The 23,522-nt window shown below is 42.7% G+C and overlaps 2 protein-coding genes across 3 annotated transcripts in view; both read left to right on the plus strand.

Annotated features, from left to right (window-relative positions):
• The first annotated feature begins 823 nt into the window (after window positions 1-823).
• Window positions 824-11,000, plus strand: LOC137872505 (homeodomain-interacting protein kinase 2-like). The gene is made up of 6 exons (XM_068710738.1): window positions 824-886; window positions 971-1,149; window positions 1,266-1,389; window positions 2,451-2,561; window positions 3,425-3,584; window positions 10,960-11,000. Exons 1-5 carry the CDS (start codon window positions 842-844, stop codon window positions 3,485-3,487), a joined length of 522 nt encoding a protein of 173 aa, XP_068566839.1. The 5' UTR covers window positions 824-841; the 3' UTR covers window positions 3,488-3,584; window positions 10,960-11,000.
• A 5,410-nt stretch (window positions 11,001-16,410) lies between these two features.
• The window catches only part of ano1a (anoctamin 1, calcium activated chloride channel a), a 64,653-nt gene continuing 57,541 nt past the window's right edge, over window positions 16,411-23,522 (plus strand). Inside the window, exon 1 of one of the 2 annotated variants that reach the window (XM_068710736.1) lies at window positions 16,411-16,488. Coding sequence is in view for 1 of the 2 variants with exons in the window: in XM_068710735.1 (XP_068566836.1) it covers window positions 18,994-19,066 (73 nt within the window). In the remaining variant the exon portion in view is untranslated. Of the gene's footprint in view, window positions 16,489-18,616; window positions 19,067-23,522 lie in introns of those variants that run through there. The other variant, XM_068710735.1, reaches the window with a different exon arrangement.

Genomic DNA, 23,522 nt, shown 5'->3' on the forward strand with positions numbered 1-23,522 from the left:
TTTCACAGATGAAAACCTTGTATTTGTGTTTATTGACACATTGGTTTCTTCCTTTGAATGTAAAAATCTTCAGTTTTCGATTGCCTTTATTCTCTAATAAGATCGTGTTAACTAACACACGTACTGTTGTATCACTGTGTTGTAAAATCCTTGTATCTTCAATGTAAGGGATTATCATGGTCACAGATGAGTTGGAGCATTACATGCACCTGCAGGTTGAAGACATTGAAACCGGTCTAAACCAAGACTTTTTTGACACAAATGTAAAATAAATCAAAATGTACTTGTTTACATTGAATACATTTTTCTCACATGGTTGAGTTTGGTGAAAAGTACCTAATTTGCATAGTCGGAACACAGCAGAACACATGGTATCGCGTGAACTCTCACGTCTACTGCCGTCTCATCGTGTGTGTGATGTGGTTCTCACATAATCCACATGTGCCTGTCAGAAAGAGAAGGAAGTACGCCGCCTCCTCCCCGGTAACTATACGCTGCCGGAAGTTCTTGGAGAGGGAAGCTTTGGAAAAGTGTTGAAATGTGTCAAAAAGGACACCAACGAGACTGTGGCAGTAAAGAATAATTGCTCCAAGTCCTTCAACGACGAAGTAATTTCTCATCAGCATGTTTTTGTCACTTTTATCTAAATATAAAAAAATCTTTCTCCCGAGTTCAACAACTAATCGTCACACTTGTGTTCCCCAGTTGACTATCCTGAACAAGTTAAAAATGACGAACCTGGACGAGCGGAGCGTCGTCAGGTTCATTGACTCCTTCCAGCTGACGGACTGCTGTCTTCTTTGAGTTGCTGGATATGACTCTAGGGGACTACCTGATTAAAATGAAAACCGTGAATGTACATGACATCAGGAGTGTAATCCAACAGGTAGAGGATACAGTAGTATCGGACACAGCACTAAAGTCAAAACGCTGTGAGTCCACCCTTTGAATGTCATTGCTGATCTTGCAGTTGGCCACAGCCTTTGACGCCCTGAAGACCATTGGATTGATCCATGCGGATCTAAAGCTAAACAACGTCATGGTGGTGGACAGTGAAGCTCAGCCACTCAGGGTGAAGTTCATCGACTTCGGATTGGCTGTTCTGACCTCTAGCGTGAAGCAGGGCAAATGTCACCAAATACCATTCAGGTGAGCTACAGATAGACTCGAATCCTATTCTTCTATGTGCGTATAGGTGATGTCTGCCATCCGCTCAAATATGGCAGTGTTCTTCATTCTGTGTTGGACATTTGTTTCACTTTCAGGGCTCCAGAAATTGCTTTGGGACTTCCCTTTTCAGAGGCCATCGACATGTGGTCTCTAGGTGTTGTGATAGCACGCATGGTGCTCGGAGAACCAATCTTCCCGGGCCGCGGTGAATACAATGCGGTAAGTCATTAGTTGCCTTTTCATTTACCTGTTTTTATGGGCATTATCAATTTGTGTTTCAAGAAAACGTGAGTGGAAACACAGAAATTTGGAAATGAAAAAGCAAAATGCGACAAAGTGCAATGGAAACAGATTGAAATCCATTGAAGACACGTAAAAAACGCTCCGCGCAGATCTGATGTAATCTTCCTCACATTAACATATTTTCACCTTTTGAGGTTCGACGGGTGCGTTTTTATTTACGTTGCGCCCTTTTGTTCTGCAATGGTATTATGGTTTCACCGACAGGAGAAATGGAGCGGCGTAGTGCTTATGACCCAACTCCTAATAATTGCACAACGCTGGTGTATGGAAACAAGCATTCATTCGTTTTCTTTTGAAGACTTTCTCAAATTCGGTTCAATTTTGCAATACATTTTGATGGAAACGGATACTGACTGCTTCCCTTTTCCTCTCTTCCTATGAGATTTGATACTGCTGCATCCACATCTTCTTTGTTTCGTTATCGAAGAGCGATTGGCTCTAGATCTTAATAGGGACGCACCAATCAAACACTGATTGGAATTTGTGTTTGGAATTTTCCCGGTTGAAATCTCTAACTTCCGACCTCCAAGCGTTCCGGATGCACGATGCCTAACGTAAACGAAAAACATGGCTGACTATGACAAACTGATGTTTCTCTAGCGAATGGTCACACAATGGAATTCTCAGCAGTGCATTCTCCACATTTTTTTTTTCTCCATTTTTAACATTTTAGCAATTCACTTTTGTGCAGAGAAGATCATTTTCAGAGATTGTTTACTGTAACCAGCTACCTAATAACCTTATTTTGACATACGTTTAAATGCAGGACAGGTTTAACTACATGATAGTAAGTATAATTTTGATTCAATACAGTTTAGTTTACACCATTGTTGTTTAACTTCTTCTTAATGAAGTTGTTGTAGATGGATTTTCCCCCCAGGTTCAAAGGTAGGATATCAGACTTTGAGTTATTTTGACTGTGGGAGATGATTGGCATCCTGTTCTTACCTTGGTGTGATGCTGTGTTTTGTCTACAGGTGTGGGGCACGGTGAAACTCCCGGGTGTACCTCCAGCCCATCTTCTGAGTGCTGGGATGTACTCCAGATGTCATTTTGTAGAAATGCCTTTTGGTTGCTGGAGACTGAAGGTATGACAAGATCAAAAGTCCTGTCTCCCTTAACATTCTCTTCTCTGGTTAAGATTTGTATTAGTCAGTTAACGTGATTAAGAGCTATCTGAAATACCACCTGAAGAACATATCAAGGATTAGAGGACTTATGTCTCAACAGGATTTGGAAAAACTTGTCCGACCTCTTCAGTAGACTGGACTACTGTAACGGTGTGTTCACAGGTCTCTGTAAAAAGTCAATCAGAAAGCTGCAGCTGATTCAGAATGCTGCAGCTCAAGTCCTCACTAAGACCAGGAAAGTGGATCACATCACTCCAGTTCTGAGGTCTTCACTGGCTTCCTGTCCAACAAAGAATTGACTTTAAAACCCTGCTGTTGGTTTATAAAGCACTGAATGGTTTAGGGCCAAAATACATCTCTGATCTGCTGCTACCTTATGAACCATCCCGACCCGTTAGGTGGTCTGGGACCGGTCTACTTTCTGTTCCCAGAGTCAGAACTAAACACGGAGAAGCAGCGTTCGGTTCTTCTGCTCCACACATCTGGAACAAAGTCCCAGAAAGCTGCAGGTCTGCAGAGACCCTCAGCTCCTTTAGATCCAGACTGAAGACTTTTCTGTTTGCTGCTGCCTTTGATTGAACCACATTCAAGATATTAATCTATTTCTGCATTTTACTACTACTGTATTGTATTTCTTCCACTGTTTTTAGTGTTTTAATGACTGTTTTTAATGATTCAATGAATGTTGTTAATTGTTTTTAAATCTCCTTTTCTGTTGCATTATGTTTTAATGCTTTTAATGGATTTATGTGAAACACTTTGAATTGCCTTGTTGTTGAAATGTGCTGTACAAATGAACTTGCCTTGCCTTGCCTCATTAGTTTCCCCTGAACCGCCTGAGGTGGAAGCTGATGAAAAGATGGAGTGCATTTATCACCTGCTGAAGGCAATGCTTCAAATGGATGCCAACAAGAGGATCACCCCCAGCCAAGTCCTCGCCCATCCATTCATCACAAGAGACCCCCGCCAGCAGAGCGCTGGGTAAATGTCTGTGTTTGCAAGTGGGCTGAAATGTTTTACTACTTTATATACAGTTATTTTATGAGTATTTAAAACATTTTAGGGCCCCATTGTAAAAAGGAATTTGGTCATAATGTCTCGTCTGATTAAATAAAGGTTGAATAAAAAATAAATTTTCTATAAAATTCTTGGGCAAAAACTTTTAACCCTCTTGTGTATCATGCTGAATTAATAAAATTGCATAATCACATGATCTCGACCGTGAGCTAATTTTAACAATGGAAGAGAGCATGTGACAAACAGGGTTGGATCTAGCCAATCAGAGGCAGAGAAGGGTCTCGTCTTCGCCTTAGCAGGATATGTAATTTAGCGGCCTGTACAAGCTTGGCCAAGAATGCACTACGTCAACACACACACGCGTGGTCTGTACTATTTGAATCGCTTCAATTTGTGGAGGCACGACCTCACACAGACGTTTTATGTCTCTTTCAGTATGCATTCTCAAACCCAGCGGGTGCGTTCTGAGCTCCTGTACTGGGGGCCCGTGAGGGACATGAGGATGATTGCTTCTTGTGATCCACCTTGGCCCTTTGAGTGACATGCATGAGCAAACATACATAAGACCTATGAGGAACCAATGGAGTGACATGAGCATTCCTTTGGGGTCGTGGTTGTTGAACTCCAATATTCACTCTCCTTTCGGCTCTGCTGTGCTCTCCGCCGACTCCTGGGGGAAATCAGAAGGAGGGAAATCAATCATTGCTCCCCAGCTCCTGTAGTTGCTGCTATAGTCTGCTTCTGCGAAGCTCAACCCGAAAACAGGAAAGTTGTGAGCTGGAAGACCAGAACGCTCCGCAGAGCTGAGAGGATGTGCAGAGTCAGTGATAATCCAATGTGGGTTCATCGCTGTGACTGACAGCTTTCACATTACACACAGTCATTATGATCTATTGTTAATGTAAAGGTATTGATTATTGAAGATAGGAGAGGTGATGCAACACTGCACATGATTCATTTATTGCTCCTTCCTTCCCGGCTGCTTGATGCTTTGGTTGTACAGTAGTACTGTGACCGTACTCTTTACCGCTCCTGCTGACATTAGCTTTCGTTAAACCACATTGGATTTGAACCCATGGTGCTTCTGCCAGCTGTGACAGATGTGTTGCCAGTACAATGGGCCCCAGTGCACACTATTATGAAGGGCCCTAGTGGACGCTAGTTATAGCAGTTATTGAGAACACACACACACACACACACACACACACACACACACACACACACACACTTGGCAGTGATCATTACATGACAAAAATATCAAAGAAAATAAGAATTGATTCATTTAATTGGATAGTTATTTCTATAGCTTATTAGTTTTTATAGTTTGTATAGAATAAGCATCATCATTTTACTTTTGCTACTGACTGATTTTTACAAAAAAAACAACAACATGCAGATGGGTTTGCCTTTTTGAGGGTATATATAGCAAATGGCACCATGTCATTTTTGAACAAGTGTATTTCCTTGATGGATGTCTGAATCTTCATAAGAGCCCATTCTTCACGAGATACATTTTAGGAATGGCTCGTTCTCTCAACACCCGGCTACAGCACCATCCCACAACAACAGCTCCGTCCACATCTCACGGCTATGGTCATAATGTCAACAGTTGAAGGTGCGGCGCCCACTATGGTCTAATACATACCCACTATATATAATAATAATAATAATACAGCCCAGCCTTCCTCTATGGATGAAACGGAATGCAAAATGTAGTGTGAGAGAAGACAAAAGTATTTTAGAAAAAATAAATCCCACCGTGACCCCTCTGGGGCTCCATTTGTCTCTACTCTCTGGTGGAGGTATTGTGACTTAACCACAGATTATATCATCTAAAATTCATTCTTCACTTATTAAGGTGTCAGTAATTCATATACTGTGTGCAGTGGGCTCTCTGCGTGGCTCCGTCATACACTGAGGTGGACATTGCCAAGGGGGAGGGGCAACATCTTTCTCCGTGCTTTACTCTTAAATTGATCCCCCCCTGTTCTGGGAAGGGGTGGGTACACATCCTCTTTGTGCTTCATCCTAGCTATAATAATGACTGATTTATGATTTCTAGTTTACAGGATGCTTCACAGGAAGGACAGAGGGGCGGGAAAGGAAGGAGGGAAACATAATTAGCTGAATGGGAAGCAGCCCATGTTTAGTAAGAGTGATACTTGGTATCTCAAGAGGCCAATGAGACTATGGCCATAGAGGCCATGGTCTCATTGTCTAACAGTAGGCTAAAACGATGCAGTTAGATTTTTTTAACTGTGTCAGAAAGTTGTTAAGATACTTGTTTTTGTAAAAGTAGTTTTGTACGATAGTTTAACATTTCCCATTTGCCAATGCCGAAATGATTAAGGCTTCATTAGCGTGATGGTTGTGTCTGTGTTGTTTTTTTGGGGGGCATTCACAGAGGGCTTCACAACTGACAATGGTGAAGAAAACATGGAGGTGGTCTATGGTGCGGCTCCACACTTTCTACCTGATGACATCACACGTTTGAGATTTCCCTCTCTGGTTTCTCGCTTTGAGAGAGAGTAGCTCAAGTTCACAAATACTGGTTGAACTCGCCTGGACCGTGGAATAATAATTTAGGTGGTGTTCCCCTTTAAACATCTATTTTTACGCCACACGGTGGCGACGATGAACCACGTACAGAACTCTGGCACGCTGGCGCCTCTGTGACCTGCAGACTGTCAAACACTTTGTTTTGACGGTACAAATGGCCCGTGGGTGGAGCAGCGTAGTGTTGTGTTTTGATGATACCTCTCACCTCACCTATTCACACCACACCCACCCACCACCACCACCACCTGCACCGCACAACTAAAACCTGCCTGTCAGGTTTCTGTTCGGCCACGGCCCAGTGAATGGACTGAATAAAGAAGAGTGTGGTCCTGACAGGCTGGTAGTTTTCCACTGACGTATAAGGCAACGTATATGTAAACAAAGCCTGGGGGAAACAGGCGTATAATCGGTCGTTACCATATAAAATGCTAAATGTTTAGTTTGTTGAAAATGATTTCGCAGTGGTTCGAATGGGGCAAAAAAACATTTGCATTAACAGTGTCCTCTTCTTCTACTTCCGTCTGCATTTTAAATGAATATTTCAACATTTTAAGAAAACGCCATTTCTTTCTTTCTTTCTGCCTGTGTATTAAGAGCGAAGCCGGTCTCGGGACGTGCAGTGACAGTGTGCCACGTGTCCAAGTTGCCAGGTTTGGTGTCACTGTGCCTGAAGAGAGGCCACAACCAAACCCTGTGCTTACAGAATGTATCTGACAACGCGTTCTATAGGCAGACACGGTGAACAGAAATAGTGGGCATGAGGGCAAACAAAAAGCTTCAGTACACGTCTCGCTTTATGTACGTATAATCTGTGTTTAGAGGTGTTTAAACGTGTCCTAACTCCTGCTCCGCACATTACCTCATGTGATTGATGTCAATGTCCTCATCCCTCGCAAAGATAGCAAGTAAACGTATTTCGCAAAATGAGGAACTGTTCCTTTGGCAATTACAGATTGTGCTTTAAAGGTTCCCATTAAAAAGTGAGAGATTCTGCTCTGTTGAGCTCTGGATAATGGCCAATGTTAGTCCTTTCTGGGTGATTTTACTTAGTTCATGTGAAAGATTACCATCATTTGATGTAGCTAAAGGTTTAATGACATTTTACACCTGTATCTGGGCCTCTGAGTAACTCCATGTTTTCTTCTGTCTGCCCACAGCACACAGATTCATTTTTTACAAACATTTACCAGATTAGTCGAGTAAACCCAGTCTCTCTCCATATGCATTTAATAAAATATCATTACAGGTAGACCAAAACATGTCAAATGCATCGCACCTTTTTAAAACCTTTTGTTTTGCTCTTAGGTGAGATGAAGTGAGCTTTATTTCTTAGACTAAAACCAAACAGTCCGGCAACGACAAACTCTTGAAACTTGAACCCCTTGAGAGGGATCCGGAAAAAGACGACCCCACTCTGACAAAGCAGATGTTGATTGTTTAATCTGTAAGAACGCTACCTGTCTTAATCTTTTCATCTGTTTTAAACAGCCCTTGTAATCCTCTAATCACCACTGGCTCTACAAACATATGAGTCATGAGTAAAGCGAAGTGACATTCTTTCCTCTGTGACCCGCTCATCTGCTCAGTGATGAAACAGATCCATCTTTAAATCAATATTTACTCCATCTATATCGAAATGTATTTTAAATAAATTTTCTTCATCATCAAGGAGGTTTTTGAACCACTTATACTTAAACCTAACAAACTTTTTTGGGCACATGGTGTGTGACCTATTATCGCTGATATAGTGATAATATTTGGGCAACCTGGCACGCTTTTTTACACATCCAACGGACACGAAGAAATGATAGCATTCATGTGGAGGTATGTTTGTGGTTCCCTGAACAATATACATTAAGTCCAACCTTCTGGTCTTCACCAAATCCTGAGGGAAGAACCTGGCTTACATTTACCGCTAGTCACTAATCAGATAGTCACTAATCAGATAGTCGCTAACATGCTAGTCGCTAGCGTACACTGGGTTAGCCCAAGCTTGTTGGTTCAGAACAGCTACCCGCTGCTGCTGGAGGCGAGGTGGATGAGAGCTGTGAGAGTAAATCACAGCAGTAAAGAAAGTGCAGAGTCATGTGATAAACTTTGCGTGGGTTCGTCGACACATAGTTGATCAACCCATTGTTAAAGCTAGGGTCAAAAACATTTATTGAAGTACCGTCTGCAAACCATATCTAAGTGCACTCATTGTGCTCGTCTTTCACCAGCCGCTAGCTTGCCAGCTGTGAGTACCAACCATGTTCCTTGTTTACGTTCAGGTTGGCCTGAAGGGACGGGGCTGTCAGTGCTAGCAGCACTAGCTAGCTATTTCTTTGGAAAAGAGTTGGCAACACTGGGCTGGGTTTTTTCTGTTGGTTCATTTTTAAAATCCAGCGTTCTCTTGCTAGTTTATTAAGGTTTCCAACAATAGCTTTAACATGAAATATTGATGACTGCAATTTTAAACCTATAGGCCATGTCCTTTATTATGAATAAAAAGGAAAATGTTTACTTAGCGAATGTATTGTATTTCTACACTGCCTTCGAGACTTTCAAGGAAATCCCTAGTAGTTAACAGCTACTAGGGCACCATACTGCTCGTAGTAGCGCACCACTGTCAGGTCCTGACATGCTTCCACTGCTAATATGAACTCACGAGAACCCTCACACACACACACACACACACACACACACACACACACACACACACACACACACACACACACACACACACACACACACAGAGTGGTAATTTCATGCCTTTTGGGGACATTATGATGACTTTCATTCCTTTCCTGGAGACCTACACTTAACCTTCCCATAACTGCACTTATTCTAATTCTAACCTTAACCTAAACTAAACCATATCCTAACTTTAAACCCTCAAATGTAATGATTTACATTATGGAGACAGAAATGTTGTCCTTATAATGAAAGCAAGTCCCCACAATGTGACTGTGTAAACAAACGTATGTCCCCACAACACAGGTAAAACGTCAAACACGCCTACACACACACACACACACACACACACACACACACACACACACACACACACACACACACACACACACACACACACACACGATTAAACAAATATTTGTTTTATTTACTGTCAGGAACTTTGCCATCAGGGTGTGATTTGTAGTATTAACCTGTGGATAATAAAAAGTAATTAAAAGCTGGCAGCCTGGATTAGTTTTTTTAACTTTAATGTTAGGGTAGCAGAAGCTGCTGCAAGAGTTGACTTATCAGTAATTCTAACTTGATCCCAATCAGTTTTTTTGTTGTTTGCGAGAGAAACACACTCACAAGGTTGCCAAGTTGTGTCCCATCCCTCCAGACCGCCACTGTCTGTCCCTTACTGTAAGACTGTGAGAAAATGCCCCTAATCTCACCGTCGGCTGCGGAGGGGTCCAAACTAACAGCCTGTTTTAATTTCAGCCTTGTCATGACAGGAAGTGTGTGTGCGTGTATATATGTGTGTGTGTGTGTGTGTGTATGTGTGTGTGTGTGTGTGTGTTTTGGAGGCGTGGGGGGACAACAGGAAGCGGCGAGGACGATGCATGGGAAACAGTTAATGCAGTTATTTTTGCTGGGGACACTGGTGTGAGGAGGGCTGCTTGACCCAGGTCTTGTTCACACTGATGCTAAATATGGCAACAAGGACTAATATTAGTGTTACTAGTCATCTGTCACTGGTTGTGCATAGTTCAGTTAGACATGAAGATAAATGCAAGATAACATTGTAAAATAAGAAATTAAATCAGTAGGATTGATGCAATTTTTTAAAATTTGACTTAGATCTTTATACACTATAACATCAATGTTTCTATGATGGACTCGCATGCAACAATAGAATTAAATCAGGAACTCGGATTCAACAGAAAAAATGCAGAGGAACTACTCCAAGTCCAATTCATTTTTTCCTCTTTCAGTATTTGTGTGAAACTCTACACAATGCAGAAAAAGCCAAAGAGGAAACTGTGCACTTCTAATAACAGCGAATGTGTGTTGCATCCTTTTCGCAGAGTCACTGCAGTTTGTTATCAATGCCAGAAAATAAGGAAGACTGGAGCCGTGTGTGTGTGTGTGTGTGTGTGTGTGTGTGTGTGTGTGTGTGTGTGTGTGTGTTTTGCATGGCTGTAACAGAAGTTCAGTACAGACATGGAAAGAGCTTTTCTTCCTCTATTATTGGCTGCATGCAACACTTTGTTTTGTTTTTTTAGCTTTTCTGTAAAGCGCACAGATATGTGAGGTGAACATGGTTGTAGGGCAGAGTTTGTCTCACGTTCACTGCGAAGAGCCAGATCATTTTCATATATTCATTCTGGTGTTTGATTAGTAATATTAAAGCTGTGCACAGTACTTAAATAAATCACAACATATTAATGCTTTACAAATACAAATGTCACATACAAAACACATGATGAGCTTATTAAACATGCATTGTTGAAGACTAAACTACCAAAAGGTATATAGACTACACCCCGCCATCCTCACTATAACAGTTAAATGGAGTTTCTGTATGTAACATTGTAATGCAACACTCACAGGAGCCATTCGTCTGCATTGAGCGTTTTTACTTTTGATACCTTAAAGCTGCACTAATCAAGGTTACGATATAAACAGTGTTGGTCTAATGTGAAAGTGGTCAGTTGTGGTGATGGACCCACAGAGAATTATTGCCAGCTCTGCAGTTCCCCTCAGCTCCACGGATTGTTTAAGTGTCTTTCAGCTCACCTGTTTGCTGTTACGGCCCATAACCTCAGTCTCATCATCATTTCAGAGTAAAAGCTTCAAAACCAAACAGCAGACAGACAGAGAAAAGAAGCAAGAATGAATGTTGGACTTACATTCGTCCGGTGGAAGCACGATTGCGAAACGCGCGTTTGAAAAGACAATCTGCAATAAGAAAACAACAAAGACAGTGAGTAGAATCATCTTTTCTTGCCTCACATGACCAAACTCTTACACCACGCATGTAGACATGGCATATGCCCGACCAACATTGCGACATCACTGGAAAAGCCAGTTTGATGCAAACAGGCGATTTAGGCATGAACACGCAGGACCACAGACAGACAGATGACCTGTTTGTTTCATGTGCCACAAGTTGCAGTGTTGCAGCTTTAACACGGTTTGCTCTTTGGAGTCACAACAGTAAATGGTAGTTTTAGATCATCGGGGTTAAGGGTCCATTCTGGTGACCAGGTTGGAAAGATCCATATGAAACCAGTGAGGAGTGGGGTCTCCAACATACAACTGGTTTTTGAATTAATACAATGTAATGAATACAGGCCTGGGGACATGTGTATGTTAGTGTAATCCAAGTGCAAATGCCTTCCTTGAACCTGACGAGAGCCTCTAAGGGAAGAATCATGCTTCATGTTTAGTCATCTGTTTATGCAGAGCATGTCCATGAACATCTGCTTAACTATGATTTACAGAGTCATTTGAATTTAAAAGGCTGCAAATGAAATCATTATTGCATGCAGTGTATATACATATATATATATATATATATATATATGTATACTTCTATATAAATATATATACATATACATCTATATACATATATACAGTATACATACATATACATATATACGTATATATGTGTATACATATGTACATATATACATATATACATATACATACTACATACATATATACTGTATATAGATATATATATGCATATATACGTACATATATGTACGTATATATGCATATATATACATGTATATATCCATATATACTGTATATCAGCCCCCATAAGTCACAATCGCAGGTTTGAGAAAATCATTGTAAAATATTGAAACGTTCAGGCCAAAAGGAAAACTAAGGTTTCTGTCAACTTGGCTATAACTTTGCAACATTGTACTCACTAGGTTGCTACAGTGGAACCTGCGAGGAAGGATAAATCACTTGCTATGCTGTAGGTAAAGCAAGCTCTTGACACAAAGGTATAATTCAGGTTTAAAACATTATCACCCTAAAGATTTCAAAATTCCTAACAGTATCAGTGTCCATTTGTCTTTTGACAGAGTTAACGACCAGCACAACAAATGATCTTTTGTTGCAGTGGGTTGGAGGGAAGAGCAGGGAATCTCTGAAGCACTGAGGTCATTAATAGTAAAAATGAATGCACTGAAAGGCACATTGAATAAAAGACATCTCAGATTCAAAAGTCTCTCACAGCACACACACAGCACGCTGAGAAACAGAATATTGCTGTGTTACTGGTCCAAATATTCCTCTTCACATTTCCACCAAAGGTCCAGAGCACAATTTGTCCTGCGGTGAGAAGACGTGAGCACACAGAGGTGAGAGACACTCACGCCTTCAGGCTGAGAGTCAACTCTTCAAGTATGTGCGAACAGTACGATCCCTCGTAAATTACCTCATTTCTTTGCTTTTTCATCTTTTGCTCTCAATCGTCTTTCAAAGATATAAACAAATGAAGATGGTGATGAGACATGGGGGTGTAATCCTGCAAGATGCGACAGAACCAGAAGACATTCTGATTCATATGGTTATTCGCAATTGGATGTTGAAGGTTTGGTGGGATGTGGATGAAACTTTCAACGTTAACTGTTCCAGATGGTTCTAGCCTATAAGGCAAATGGAAACAATAATGGATGAAAACGCTTGGCATTCATCTCAAAGACTGCAACACCTTCCGGTCATTGTTAAAGGACTCAGTGTTGGAAGCAGACGGGAAACAATCTGCAGCTACCCTATTGGCACCAATGCATAATCCAGTTGTGCGGTCCTAGAATTGTTTCATAGCCTCCTCGTGCTGTTAACGTGCAACGTATCGCTGTACAACTGTTTGTTGGATTTCTTACAAAAAACGTTATTCTGTTGTTTGTTGTGCGTCTGTGTCCACCAGCGACAGATGCGCCTGCAATTAAACTGGTGGGTTAGGTTCCGAATAAGACCGTGGTTTGGGTTAAAATAACTGTGAAAGTGGCGTTACTCAAGTACGGAAGTAACGTCGACGCAAACAGTGGTCTCCTGGTTGAAGGTTCTGTGTTTTAGACCCACCCATCCACCCCGACCGCCTCCCTAAGTCCTGCCTTGTCCTGGTTCCAGCCCAAATCCTCGTACGTGGGTTACATACAAATCAGCACAAGAGTGCATTAAAGTGATTCTGATTGGCTGGTGTGGATATAAACAATCAAATAAGAGCCAAAAAACTAAAAAAGGGATGAACAGCTTCTCGTTGAAAACAACGCTTTTCGCATGGTTTCTTTACATGGAAACAAAGATGGCTGTCCCGTCCTGTTTTCCAGCCGGTTTAACACATCAACCACATCGCGAACTTGGCTGCTGCTCAGATGAAAGGCAAACAAATCTTCCCATGGAATCCACGAGCAATTCTGCGGAAAACTGTGATGTAATTTACAGTTCCATTTAACTCCTCCAGTGATTCAGCATTACAGTTTACATGGTAGCAGCTATGACTCAAAGGTGGGAATGGGCTCTGCTGACCTTTAGTGACAACAGCACCGAAGGCTTTCCTTGAAAATATGCATGTGTGTGGGACGATGTATACACTCACAGGTAAACCAGAGAGGGCTTATGTGGGGTGAAGAGCTGCACAGAGCGGCGCCCTTCTACTAAGTGTTGCAGCGCTATTCATAGATGGAGGTTTATGATCTTTTCAGAGTGATCTTTTCTTGCATCTTTTCTGCTGACTGTAAAGCTGAGCTGCATTCCTGAATAATAACTATTTCAACCTTTTTTACTTTTAAATGTTGCCGTGCGGAGAACAATAAACCATACGTTCTGTGGCCGTTTAGCTGAAAACAAAAAGAAACGTCTGGTATTTCAGTGGTGGCGTCTCGTGCTTGTGGTTGTGCGTGAAGGTTTGGGTGTGGCGTGTAATACAACACCCAGGGCTATGAAAGTCTTGGTGTCTGGGGGAAACACAATAGGTGCACTAAGCTCATGCAAATGCACCTTTCCTGTCCCTCAGAACATGTGCTGCACTGGCCTGAACCTGCAGCACTGACTGGGGAGGCTTGGATTTCAGTCTCCCACCAGTGTCCACACTGACACCCATTTGGGAAATATTTAGCAAACAGCACGCCCTCCCTTTTCTTGAGTGTGTGTGTGTGTGTGTGTGTGTGTGTGTGTGTGTGTGTGTGTAAAAAAGCAAGCGGAGCAAGTCACAAAACACACTGAATCTGTTGTCCGAAGGCAGACTTCCTTCACTGATGATTTTAACCACGCTGGTCGGGTCGGTCAGGTTTGGTTGCTTTCTACAATGCACTCTTTCTGTGGTGAATTCTGGATCGATCCAGACAGTATGGATGACTCTGCATGAGTTTGCCCTGAATGCAAGCAGCGAGACACACCTATTACACGACCCCTCCATCCCTTGTAAGAACTAGTCTTTATTCTTTTTGTTATTATTATTTGACTGTAAGATCATGTAAAATTCCACAACAGCTTCTAACCACAGTTCCAGCTGATGATGTCATTCTTGTGGCTTGGGCACCTTTGTATACTCCATGAGGACAGTTCCACTTCTATCAGCTGCTATCACTACTTGACACAACACGTTGGCAGAAACGCACAATGCCACGTGGTTAAACGATTACATTTAGGCATCAATAACTACTTGGTTATGGTTGGAAAAAAGATCATGGTTTAAGTTATAATAATAATGTAACAATTGAACCATGGATGGATAACTGCACGGCCTGCCGGGCACAGACCCAGGGGCCCAAAGTGTTAGGAGCCCCTCTAGCCTTCAGCTACAGAATGTCAAAGAGACATGTACCAAACAGTAAGAGACCCAAAATGACCACAAAACATAAGACAACTACAAAGAGACACAAGATGACTACAAACAGGCACAAAGTTACTACAAAGAGACACAAAGAGACACAAAAGAATTACATAGAGACACATAATGATGACAAAGAGACACAAAACAACTGCAAAGAGACACAAAATGACCCCAAAGAGACATATATTGACCACAAATAGACAAGATGACTACAAACAGACGCAAAGTTACTACAAAGAGACACAAAACAACTACAAAGAGACACAAAATTACCACAAAGAAATGCGTAACCACAACAAAAAGACACAAAACAAGAACAGGCTAAACTATTATAAAGTCTGTGTGTCTTAGTTCTTTGTGGGGCATGTTGCATATCTGTGCCATGCAGGGACATTCTAGTGTAACAACATTAGTAGCATAAAACAATAACAACCACCATTAGCACACGTTCTTATTCAACATAACGAGCATAACAACGTTACGCAAAAAACTCAACGTTCACTTTTGGTTTCACACCGGACAGGAACAATGGTCTCCTGGGTGAAAGTACTTGTACTTAATTGTTTGACCCGTCCACCTCCCCTCCCACCTGCACTAAGGGACTCTCACTTTTTACACTCGTTATTATACCACACACATAAATTCAATAGCGGCTGCGGATTACTCTACATCACCTACTCTGAGCGTCGCTCGTTGTACCACAGGTATGTCCCACATTTTTTCCTCAGAAGACTCATGCAGACTGAGCCACACTTTGAATATGCAAATATGAGCTATGCTCAAACGTCTGGTAAGAAAACACCCCAGGAGGAGGGCCTTGTTGCCGCTTGATTGGTTTGCTCAGGCAGACTCTGCTCTGTCGTGTAAACGCTTGCGGGCAAACTGATCACTTCCCATATTTGAACTCGTCACAAAAGCTTGCATTTTTAACCACTTTTTAACCATTCCTGTCCTCCAGAGTGAGGTCAGAGGTGGGCTGTGTGTTTGAAAGCTTCCTGGCAGTCTCCTGCAAGTCCACACACGCCTGTATGGGAATGTCTGTCTCTTCTGAGGAGACTTCCTGTAAGCTTGGCTGAAATCCTAGTGCCTGGGTCCATTGACGTAACGTAAGAAACATAACAAATAACCTAAATCATCGACCAAAATAAAAGACGGACGGCCCTGGCCGGGTGTCTACTGTACGTTTTGTTGTATAATGTGTTATCTTTGGGCTCCCGGGCCAACCAGCATTCCCACGTCTCTACTTTGTCACGTTGCACAACCCACCAATGACTTCTCGTTCTCCCGGAGCCACTGTGTGGGAGGAGAGACTTTACCTGAGGAGGCCAGAAGCACTTCCTCCTCCGCCCCATCTGCACACACACACACACACACACACACACACACACACACACACACACACACACACACACACACACGCACACACAGGTGAGTGGGAAGTGTTACCTGAGCCAAGACCTGCACTTATTCCTGTCCATCTTCAAAGCCAAACGGCTTCACTTCAACTCTGGAGAAAAGGTAAATCATCCATTTCTTATATGCAAATCGTTTCACTCCTTTAAACCCATTCAGAAACCTGCACTTGTTTGCTCCTCTTTAATTCATTTGTTCTGCATGTAAAATGGCACCTTTCCAGTTGTTTCCTCTCTTACGCTACACATGATCTGCTTGTGGTTGTTGTGTTGTTGTTTTTTGCTGCACTTTAATACTGACACGGTCGTCTAATTGGACAGCGTTTTTGGGCTCCATTATATATAATAAAAACGAGGAGGAAATGATTTGGGAGTTTCCTTTACACGCTCGTGTAATGTTTGATTGATGCGCTTTGTCTCGAGGGGCAGTTTGAGCGAAGAGGTTTCGATTGATTTGTGTCCACTCGTCGGTTGCCCAATGAATAGGGAAGTAATGTCGGATTTAAATACTTTTAATTCATCTTGATAGTTTGTAATATGAATGCAATGCGCTCACCGCATCTCCCCCTGGAAACTCCGTCTCTCTCACCCAGGCAAGGAGCGCGTCCTCGCGACTGACAGCACGCGGGCAGGCGGTGTAACAGATAGTTGTGCAGATAAAGGGGAAAGGAATCATTTACACACAAAAAACCCACTTATTTTGGTAGTCCTTGTTTTCTACTACATGTAGTAGAACGTGACTGCAGATATTTAGGACATTTTGTGGCAGTTTATTCTCCATGCAGACTGTTTTAATGAAGCGGTTTCATTCAGAGAACTGCTATTGATCCGTTACGTCGTCAGGAGGTGTCTATAAGTGTCCTTTCTTCTCTCCTTGTCCGCGAGACGCTTTTACGCGAGACACCGCAACAGAAGTCGCTCGTGCGCCTCCGACCACCTCGCGCCTACTGGAGGACTCCGGCGCGTGTGGGCGGCACCAGCTGGCGCAGTGATGCTCGAAAACAATGCTGCGTTCATGCCCATTTGAGATAACAATACTCACACGCCCTCATGGTAACGGAAAGTGGAAGAGTACTGTACGTTACAGTCGCTGATGATGTCCGTTACCATAATGCATGAAACAATGACGGATGGTGCAGTATCTGCAGGGTCAGTTAATATAATGCAAGCGAAAGACCCCTCCCCCTTACTCCTTTAGCCCCAGCTCATGTGCTATCTTCTGATTTTCAGAAGAATTAATAACCAGTATTCATGAATACTCTACAGACGGTCATTTAAAGGTTCTTTATATGATATCTAGAGCATTAATATATCAACAAACATCTATTAGCTATGTAAAGATATACTGGAGGAACCTGATAATGATAATGAAATCTCTATCTCTTTCTGAGTTGTAATATGAGCTTCTCTGTGCTTTGTTGCCATAGCGGGCCGGCCACGCGTATCTGTAAGTACGTGTGAGCGCGCCCCACTGGCTAGCTAATGGCCGCCAACCCCGTAGTGACCTATGGTCCCAACTGACAGAGTAAGTGTAGCACCCCACCCCCATGGTTCCCTCCACGGTTAACACTTTTAGCTCCATCAGCATTGTCGCCCGCCATTTCCTGGTAGCACTGCTAGCTGCTAGCCGGTCGCCATGTTGAGAGCCAATGGAGGCAATGGATGTGCTCTGAATTTGGAATTTGGAATTTGGTATCTTTGACATTTCTCGATACTCCGAAGGTATTTCCAGAATCCTCAGAGACTCTTCTAGTCTACCTGGATGAAGAATAAATACTCCCACCTTTTGTACAACAAAAAAGATTTTGAACCAGTTTTTAATTTATCCAGCACGGAAATTACATACTTGCTTTTCTAGTTGGTTGAAACACAAGCAAACTATGAGCGCATTATTATGCTTTGCATGGTTTTCATATCTTATGAACTGAAGTTACCTCCCTACTATGGAATTTAAACAAAACGTGATCTTCAGGAAAATTGCAAACTCGTGAAAATAAGGATCCACTCCACAACTGCTGTGGCAAGAACTACTGCAAAAGCTGAGGTGAACAGTTTCAATTCATCCCATGAAAACCGAGAAGAGTTGCGGCCAGGTGAGGCAGGCAGCCCCACATATCCCCATTTTCCCACGGGACTCGAATGCAACATCATTCTAGACCGTTTTGGCACGATTTTCGCTCAGTTTTCCTGCGCGTTATCACTCTGCTGTCTTGTGTGCGAGTGGTTAATCCCATTTAGACAGAGAACGCCCTCACACACGCGCGGACGAGATGCTTCAGCACAGAGTGGTTTCATTCTGACAGACGCTGTCATTTGTGCAGGATTTGTTTACACCTGCAGTAATCATCTCAGTGAGATAAATACTCGAACTATTGGAAACATCTCGGACAAATACTTTCTTTTGGACAAATTCGACAGGGGACAGTTTGACAGTCAGGTCCGCCGGCTCCTCCTTAAGCATGAATAATTGTTATAGCTGTCCGTCCAGCGTTTCCATGCAACAGCGCGGGCGGCTGTGAAGCCAGGGGATACACGCGGGAGGGATAGATGCTGTAGCGGAGAGAGCGTCGGCACAGTATAGACCTGGACCCGGAGCGTCTTTTTAAACCCGATGGAGCGACAGGATGACGGACACGATGAGCTGTTCGGGAGCGTAAGTCACCGCGATGGCGCAGAGGAGCCCGGTAAGAGCGCTTTGATTGCCACCACCCCCCCCCCCCCCCCCCCCCCCCACACACCAAAAAAAAGGATGGATTATGATGCCGATGATAGTGATTTGAGCGCGCGGGCAGAGACGTAGAGGGAAAATAAAGCTGTGCGTCTGTCAAATTCGATGATGTCCCTAGATCCCCTGCGGTTGCTCCAGGTGGATAGTTGCTGCTGATAACGCGCATGAGCGCGCCGGTACGGCGCCAGATGTTTGTTTGGAGGGAGCCCTCGCACACCTGGAGCCCATCTAATTAGCTTTTTACATTAAGATGCTGCTGTAGACGTGATGGTCATTTTAAGCCATGCTGGTACCGAAATGATTTCCTTTGTTTTGAACTTATTCCACCTTTAATCATAAATGATATACTTCAGATTTAATGATCAACTTCAAAAACATGACATATGAGAGCGGTGAACCTGAAACAGTAAAGTTGTGAGTCCTAAACTCCAGGACTGAGGGGAGCCGAGCTAGATCACTCTCTGCTTGTTAAACTTACAGTAACCATCGGAATCAAAATGAACTACAGGGCCGCTCACTGGAGGGTAAAAAGGGGAAAGCTTTCTGGGGGCCCAGCTGCTACGAGGAATGATAACCATAATATTCACCATTACTTATTTACTGACTAAAATAAACTTTTTACTTTTTCGTTGCTTTATTTTCTTCCCCCTCATGACCTGAGGAATGTATTGACCTAAACTCTGACGGGAGTGTGTTCAGTAGGAGAACGTGTGCTTGCGTTGATGATGCGAGTAAAGCAGATTTGAGGGAGGGGCCCATTCACGGGACCTTTTCAGGGGTCCGGCCGGTCCTGTGGGCGGGTGTGCACGGAGATAACGCTTTTGGCAATCACCACAACGTGTCTGTATTTCCCGCCCCTGCACTGCCCTGTGAGCTCATTGGATCTGACTCACCTGTTCTACATACTCTCTGTATGTATATGCCACTCAGATGATTTGCATGATGCGGCGCTCTCCTCCTTCCTACGAAACCAAGGGCTGCTGGCTTTTTGTCACAACGTGAATACGACATTTTTTTTTTATTAGAGTCGTCATATACACATACACATCCATGAAATGTCTTGCTCAGGGACACTTTGGCACAGGACTCGTAGCAGTCAAGGATCGAACCGCCGACCTTGCGGTTGCCGGCCGACCCTCTCTCGGTCGATATTAACATGCTGGAGTTAATAGGTATGCAGACACATTTGACGGTTCACATCAGCGTCAACACCACTACATTCTGTTAGCTCATATACCATTCAGTTTAAACCACTCTTCTGTAACAATGGGCTTGGCAGGTAGAACAGCGGCTCGTCCACTTCAGCAGGTACACACCACCGCCTGTTCCCAGTACCAGTTCTCAAGGCAACCAGCAAATGAGTATTCCAGTTTTGTTTGTTTGCCGCCTGGAGATATTACCTCTTCACTGGATGTGTAAGCTTTGCTCTAATAGCTAACGCAAAAACGGGGGCGTTTCTAGGATTCAAAGAAAGGGGGGGGGGGCTTAGCCCTAAGGGGAGAGGCATGTTTGCACGTATAGTGTGCGGCAATTTATTTTGGGGCCCATTTGGGGCCGTGGATATCCATTGTTTCAGACAGTTCATAGATTGGTTCAATCAGAAAGAGTGTGATTTTGCTCTGTAGTTTTGCTTGCATTCAGTATATGATAAAACAAGAGACAGAATTTCAGGGTCATAGTGAAATTTGACAACACAAATATGAACTTTTCTCAAATAAAGAAATAATTTTCCTGCTTGTAAAGGAAAGACGGATAAACTAGCTTTCATATCAGCTTCACTCCCAAATCCTAATTGTTAAAGGGACCGCACACAATGGATGGAGAATGGACCTGACACTGTCAACTTTTGAGTTGTTTACTTGTTGTATTATGAGCAGAAGGGAATACGAGTTTGATCAACATTTACATCTGTTTTGTTGTCCGTGAAGTTTTTACATACCAGTGATATTTTATGCTCATTTGGACACTATCAGTGAGATAAAGATGAACTAGTTCAGTGTCAAATATGCCATTAACTGATTATAAACAACAACATTCTATAGGGACTGAAATTATTGTTTCGAAATACTAGAGAGATATATTAATGCAAAGAATAGAGAGATGTCGATAGTTATTTCTTGTATTTTGAATTCACTCGTTCACTCTCTTGCTCACTGGAGACAGTTTCTAACAAATAGCTAGCTAGCTAGCGTAGCGTTAACATAGCCCACTACTATATTCCCTTTCATTGGCCTCAAGTAAACCTAAATGTAAGCAGGTAACAATCATTAACTACAGATAGACACATTCTGTAACTACCTGTACTTACACTTTCACTCCGCGCATCATTTACTTTGAGCTAACGTTAAACTCCTTGGCTATAATCCTGGCTGTCGTTGACGAGAGATGTTACTTGGCAGAGTGAGAAAGCCAGCGCAGCAGCCTCCTCAAGGTCCTAGTGCCCGGGGGATATATAGTTCAGTATGATGATGGGCTGTTGGATTGTAATTTGAAGAGAAAACATACAAACCAGAACGGACGCACCAATGTAGCATGTTAGAGTTATAAATAACTTGTCCATGTGAGAAACAATAGTTTTTTTTAGCCTAACGACGCCCCTGCGCAAAAGAAAGGGCAGATTCAGACAGGTGGACTTATCACAGTGGTTCGTGTTGATTTACTGCAAAAACATGTCATGTTGCCAAAAGCAGAAGCCAGACCCATGCTGGGTTGCCGCCTGTCTCGGCTTCCAGCTTGGCAGAAGTTATCGAGTCTTGGACAAAGGGTTGTGTCCTCATGGAATACCTGTAACTACATGAAATAATATGTTTATACACCTGTATGACCATGACACAACACATATTTAGTTGAGAATGTATGCTTGGGTTGATGTGAGTTGTACAGTACAAAAAGGCGGATGTACTGTGAAAAAACCCCAACTTGCCGTGCCAGACGTGTAACATCAAGTTCCCCTCAGGTATTTAAATCTGTGGAAACCAAACCAGCCTGTTCTGTTCCTTCATGTTTGCTGCGCGCCTCACGTGTCAGACTCATTAGAGGACCCGCGTGCACGTTTCCATTTACGTCATTTTTTTGCATGGCATGAGAAAAGCTGAATGGAATTCAATAAAACGTTCTCACTTGCGAAGAAAAGTTTTTACGCTTGAGGTGTTTTTTGCCGTCGTGGAAAAAGACGTTGATGCGCTACACGGGATATGGAAATGAATTTTTGGAGGAATAAAATCTGACGTAGCGAACATTTAACTCACAACACTGAATAGCTTTTTCCCCGCTGTCGTCGTCTTCCTGGATATACAGTATATTCATATTGTCTTCCTCTCCTGACAACATGAAACATGGCCGATACTACATGACACCACCACAAAGAGCTGGTTGTCTGGACGATTGAGACACGGGACACTTAAGTGCTTGAAGGAACAACCCTCAAAGTCCTTTTTCTTGTGCGGACAACATCTTCTGGTTTACTTGAAGGCTTTCGCTTCATCCGCCACTCTGGAGCTCTAAAAGGCAACGTGGCCACTGTAAGGCGGTATAGAAGCCATTAGAGGAATAACTGCATATTCAGCTATGCTCTCATGTACAGCAGCAAAAAATACCATTTTAAAGTAAGTATTGTTGTGCTGCAGAGATTCCCTGGCCTACACATCATATTCTGCAGACTTAAGGAAACATTGGATCCCCCCCAAGAATCACATATAATGTGACAATATATATAGTGACGATAAAGAAGGAACAAGCCAAACAGCATGCCGCTGTAGTAAGGGGACAACAAGCTTTGCGTATGTCTGTGTGCAGCAGATAGACACTTCTTAGAACTTTTAGAAAGTCTTCAGCATTCTTTAGAAGGTACCTCTTTGTAGCCACCAACATGTGAAGCTTTATAGAACCACTCAGCACTGGTGGTGCGGTGTGTGGTTGAGCCCATTAACTAGAAAACCACTACACTGTGTAGGTTGAAGGTCTTCTGAGATTCAGACGAATCACCCCTCAGACATTTACAACCACTGACATCAAGTTGTCTAGTGCCGCTTTAAAGGACCACAATGGTTTTGTGTATTTGAGACCATTAACTAAATAGCGTATACTCTACATTACGACCACACTGTCAGACAGATTGTGTTTTCACTTATTTTCATTACAACTAAATATCTGTGAGGAATCATCTACGTGAAGTTTACAGTGCCTACAAGTTGATTTTCATCACTTCCTGAAATTAACTGTTTGGGTTGAATTACAATGTTGTCACCCATTTTTCACCCATTTTTGGATGTAAGTGCAGCAGCATGATGCTCTGTGATTAATCAAGCAGGTGTAATGTTTGTGACACACTGGAGAGAGAATTTAATGACAGATATAAAGAATATTGAGTAGCAAAATGCAGTTTACCGGAGCTCCCCCTTCAACGCCACAAA

The sequence above is a fragment of the Cebidichthys violaceus genome, unplaced genomic scaffold (genome assembly GCF_023349555.1).
Source record: "Cebidichthys violaceus isolate CVI_PGR_0920_01 unplaced genomic scaffold, fCebVio1.0.p SCAF_16, whole genome shotgun sequence".
NCBI classification, from domain to species: Eukaryota; Metazoa; Chordata; class Actinopteri; order Perciformes; family Stichaeidae; genus Cebidichthys; species Cebidichthys violaceus.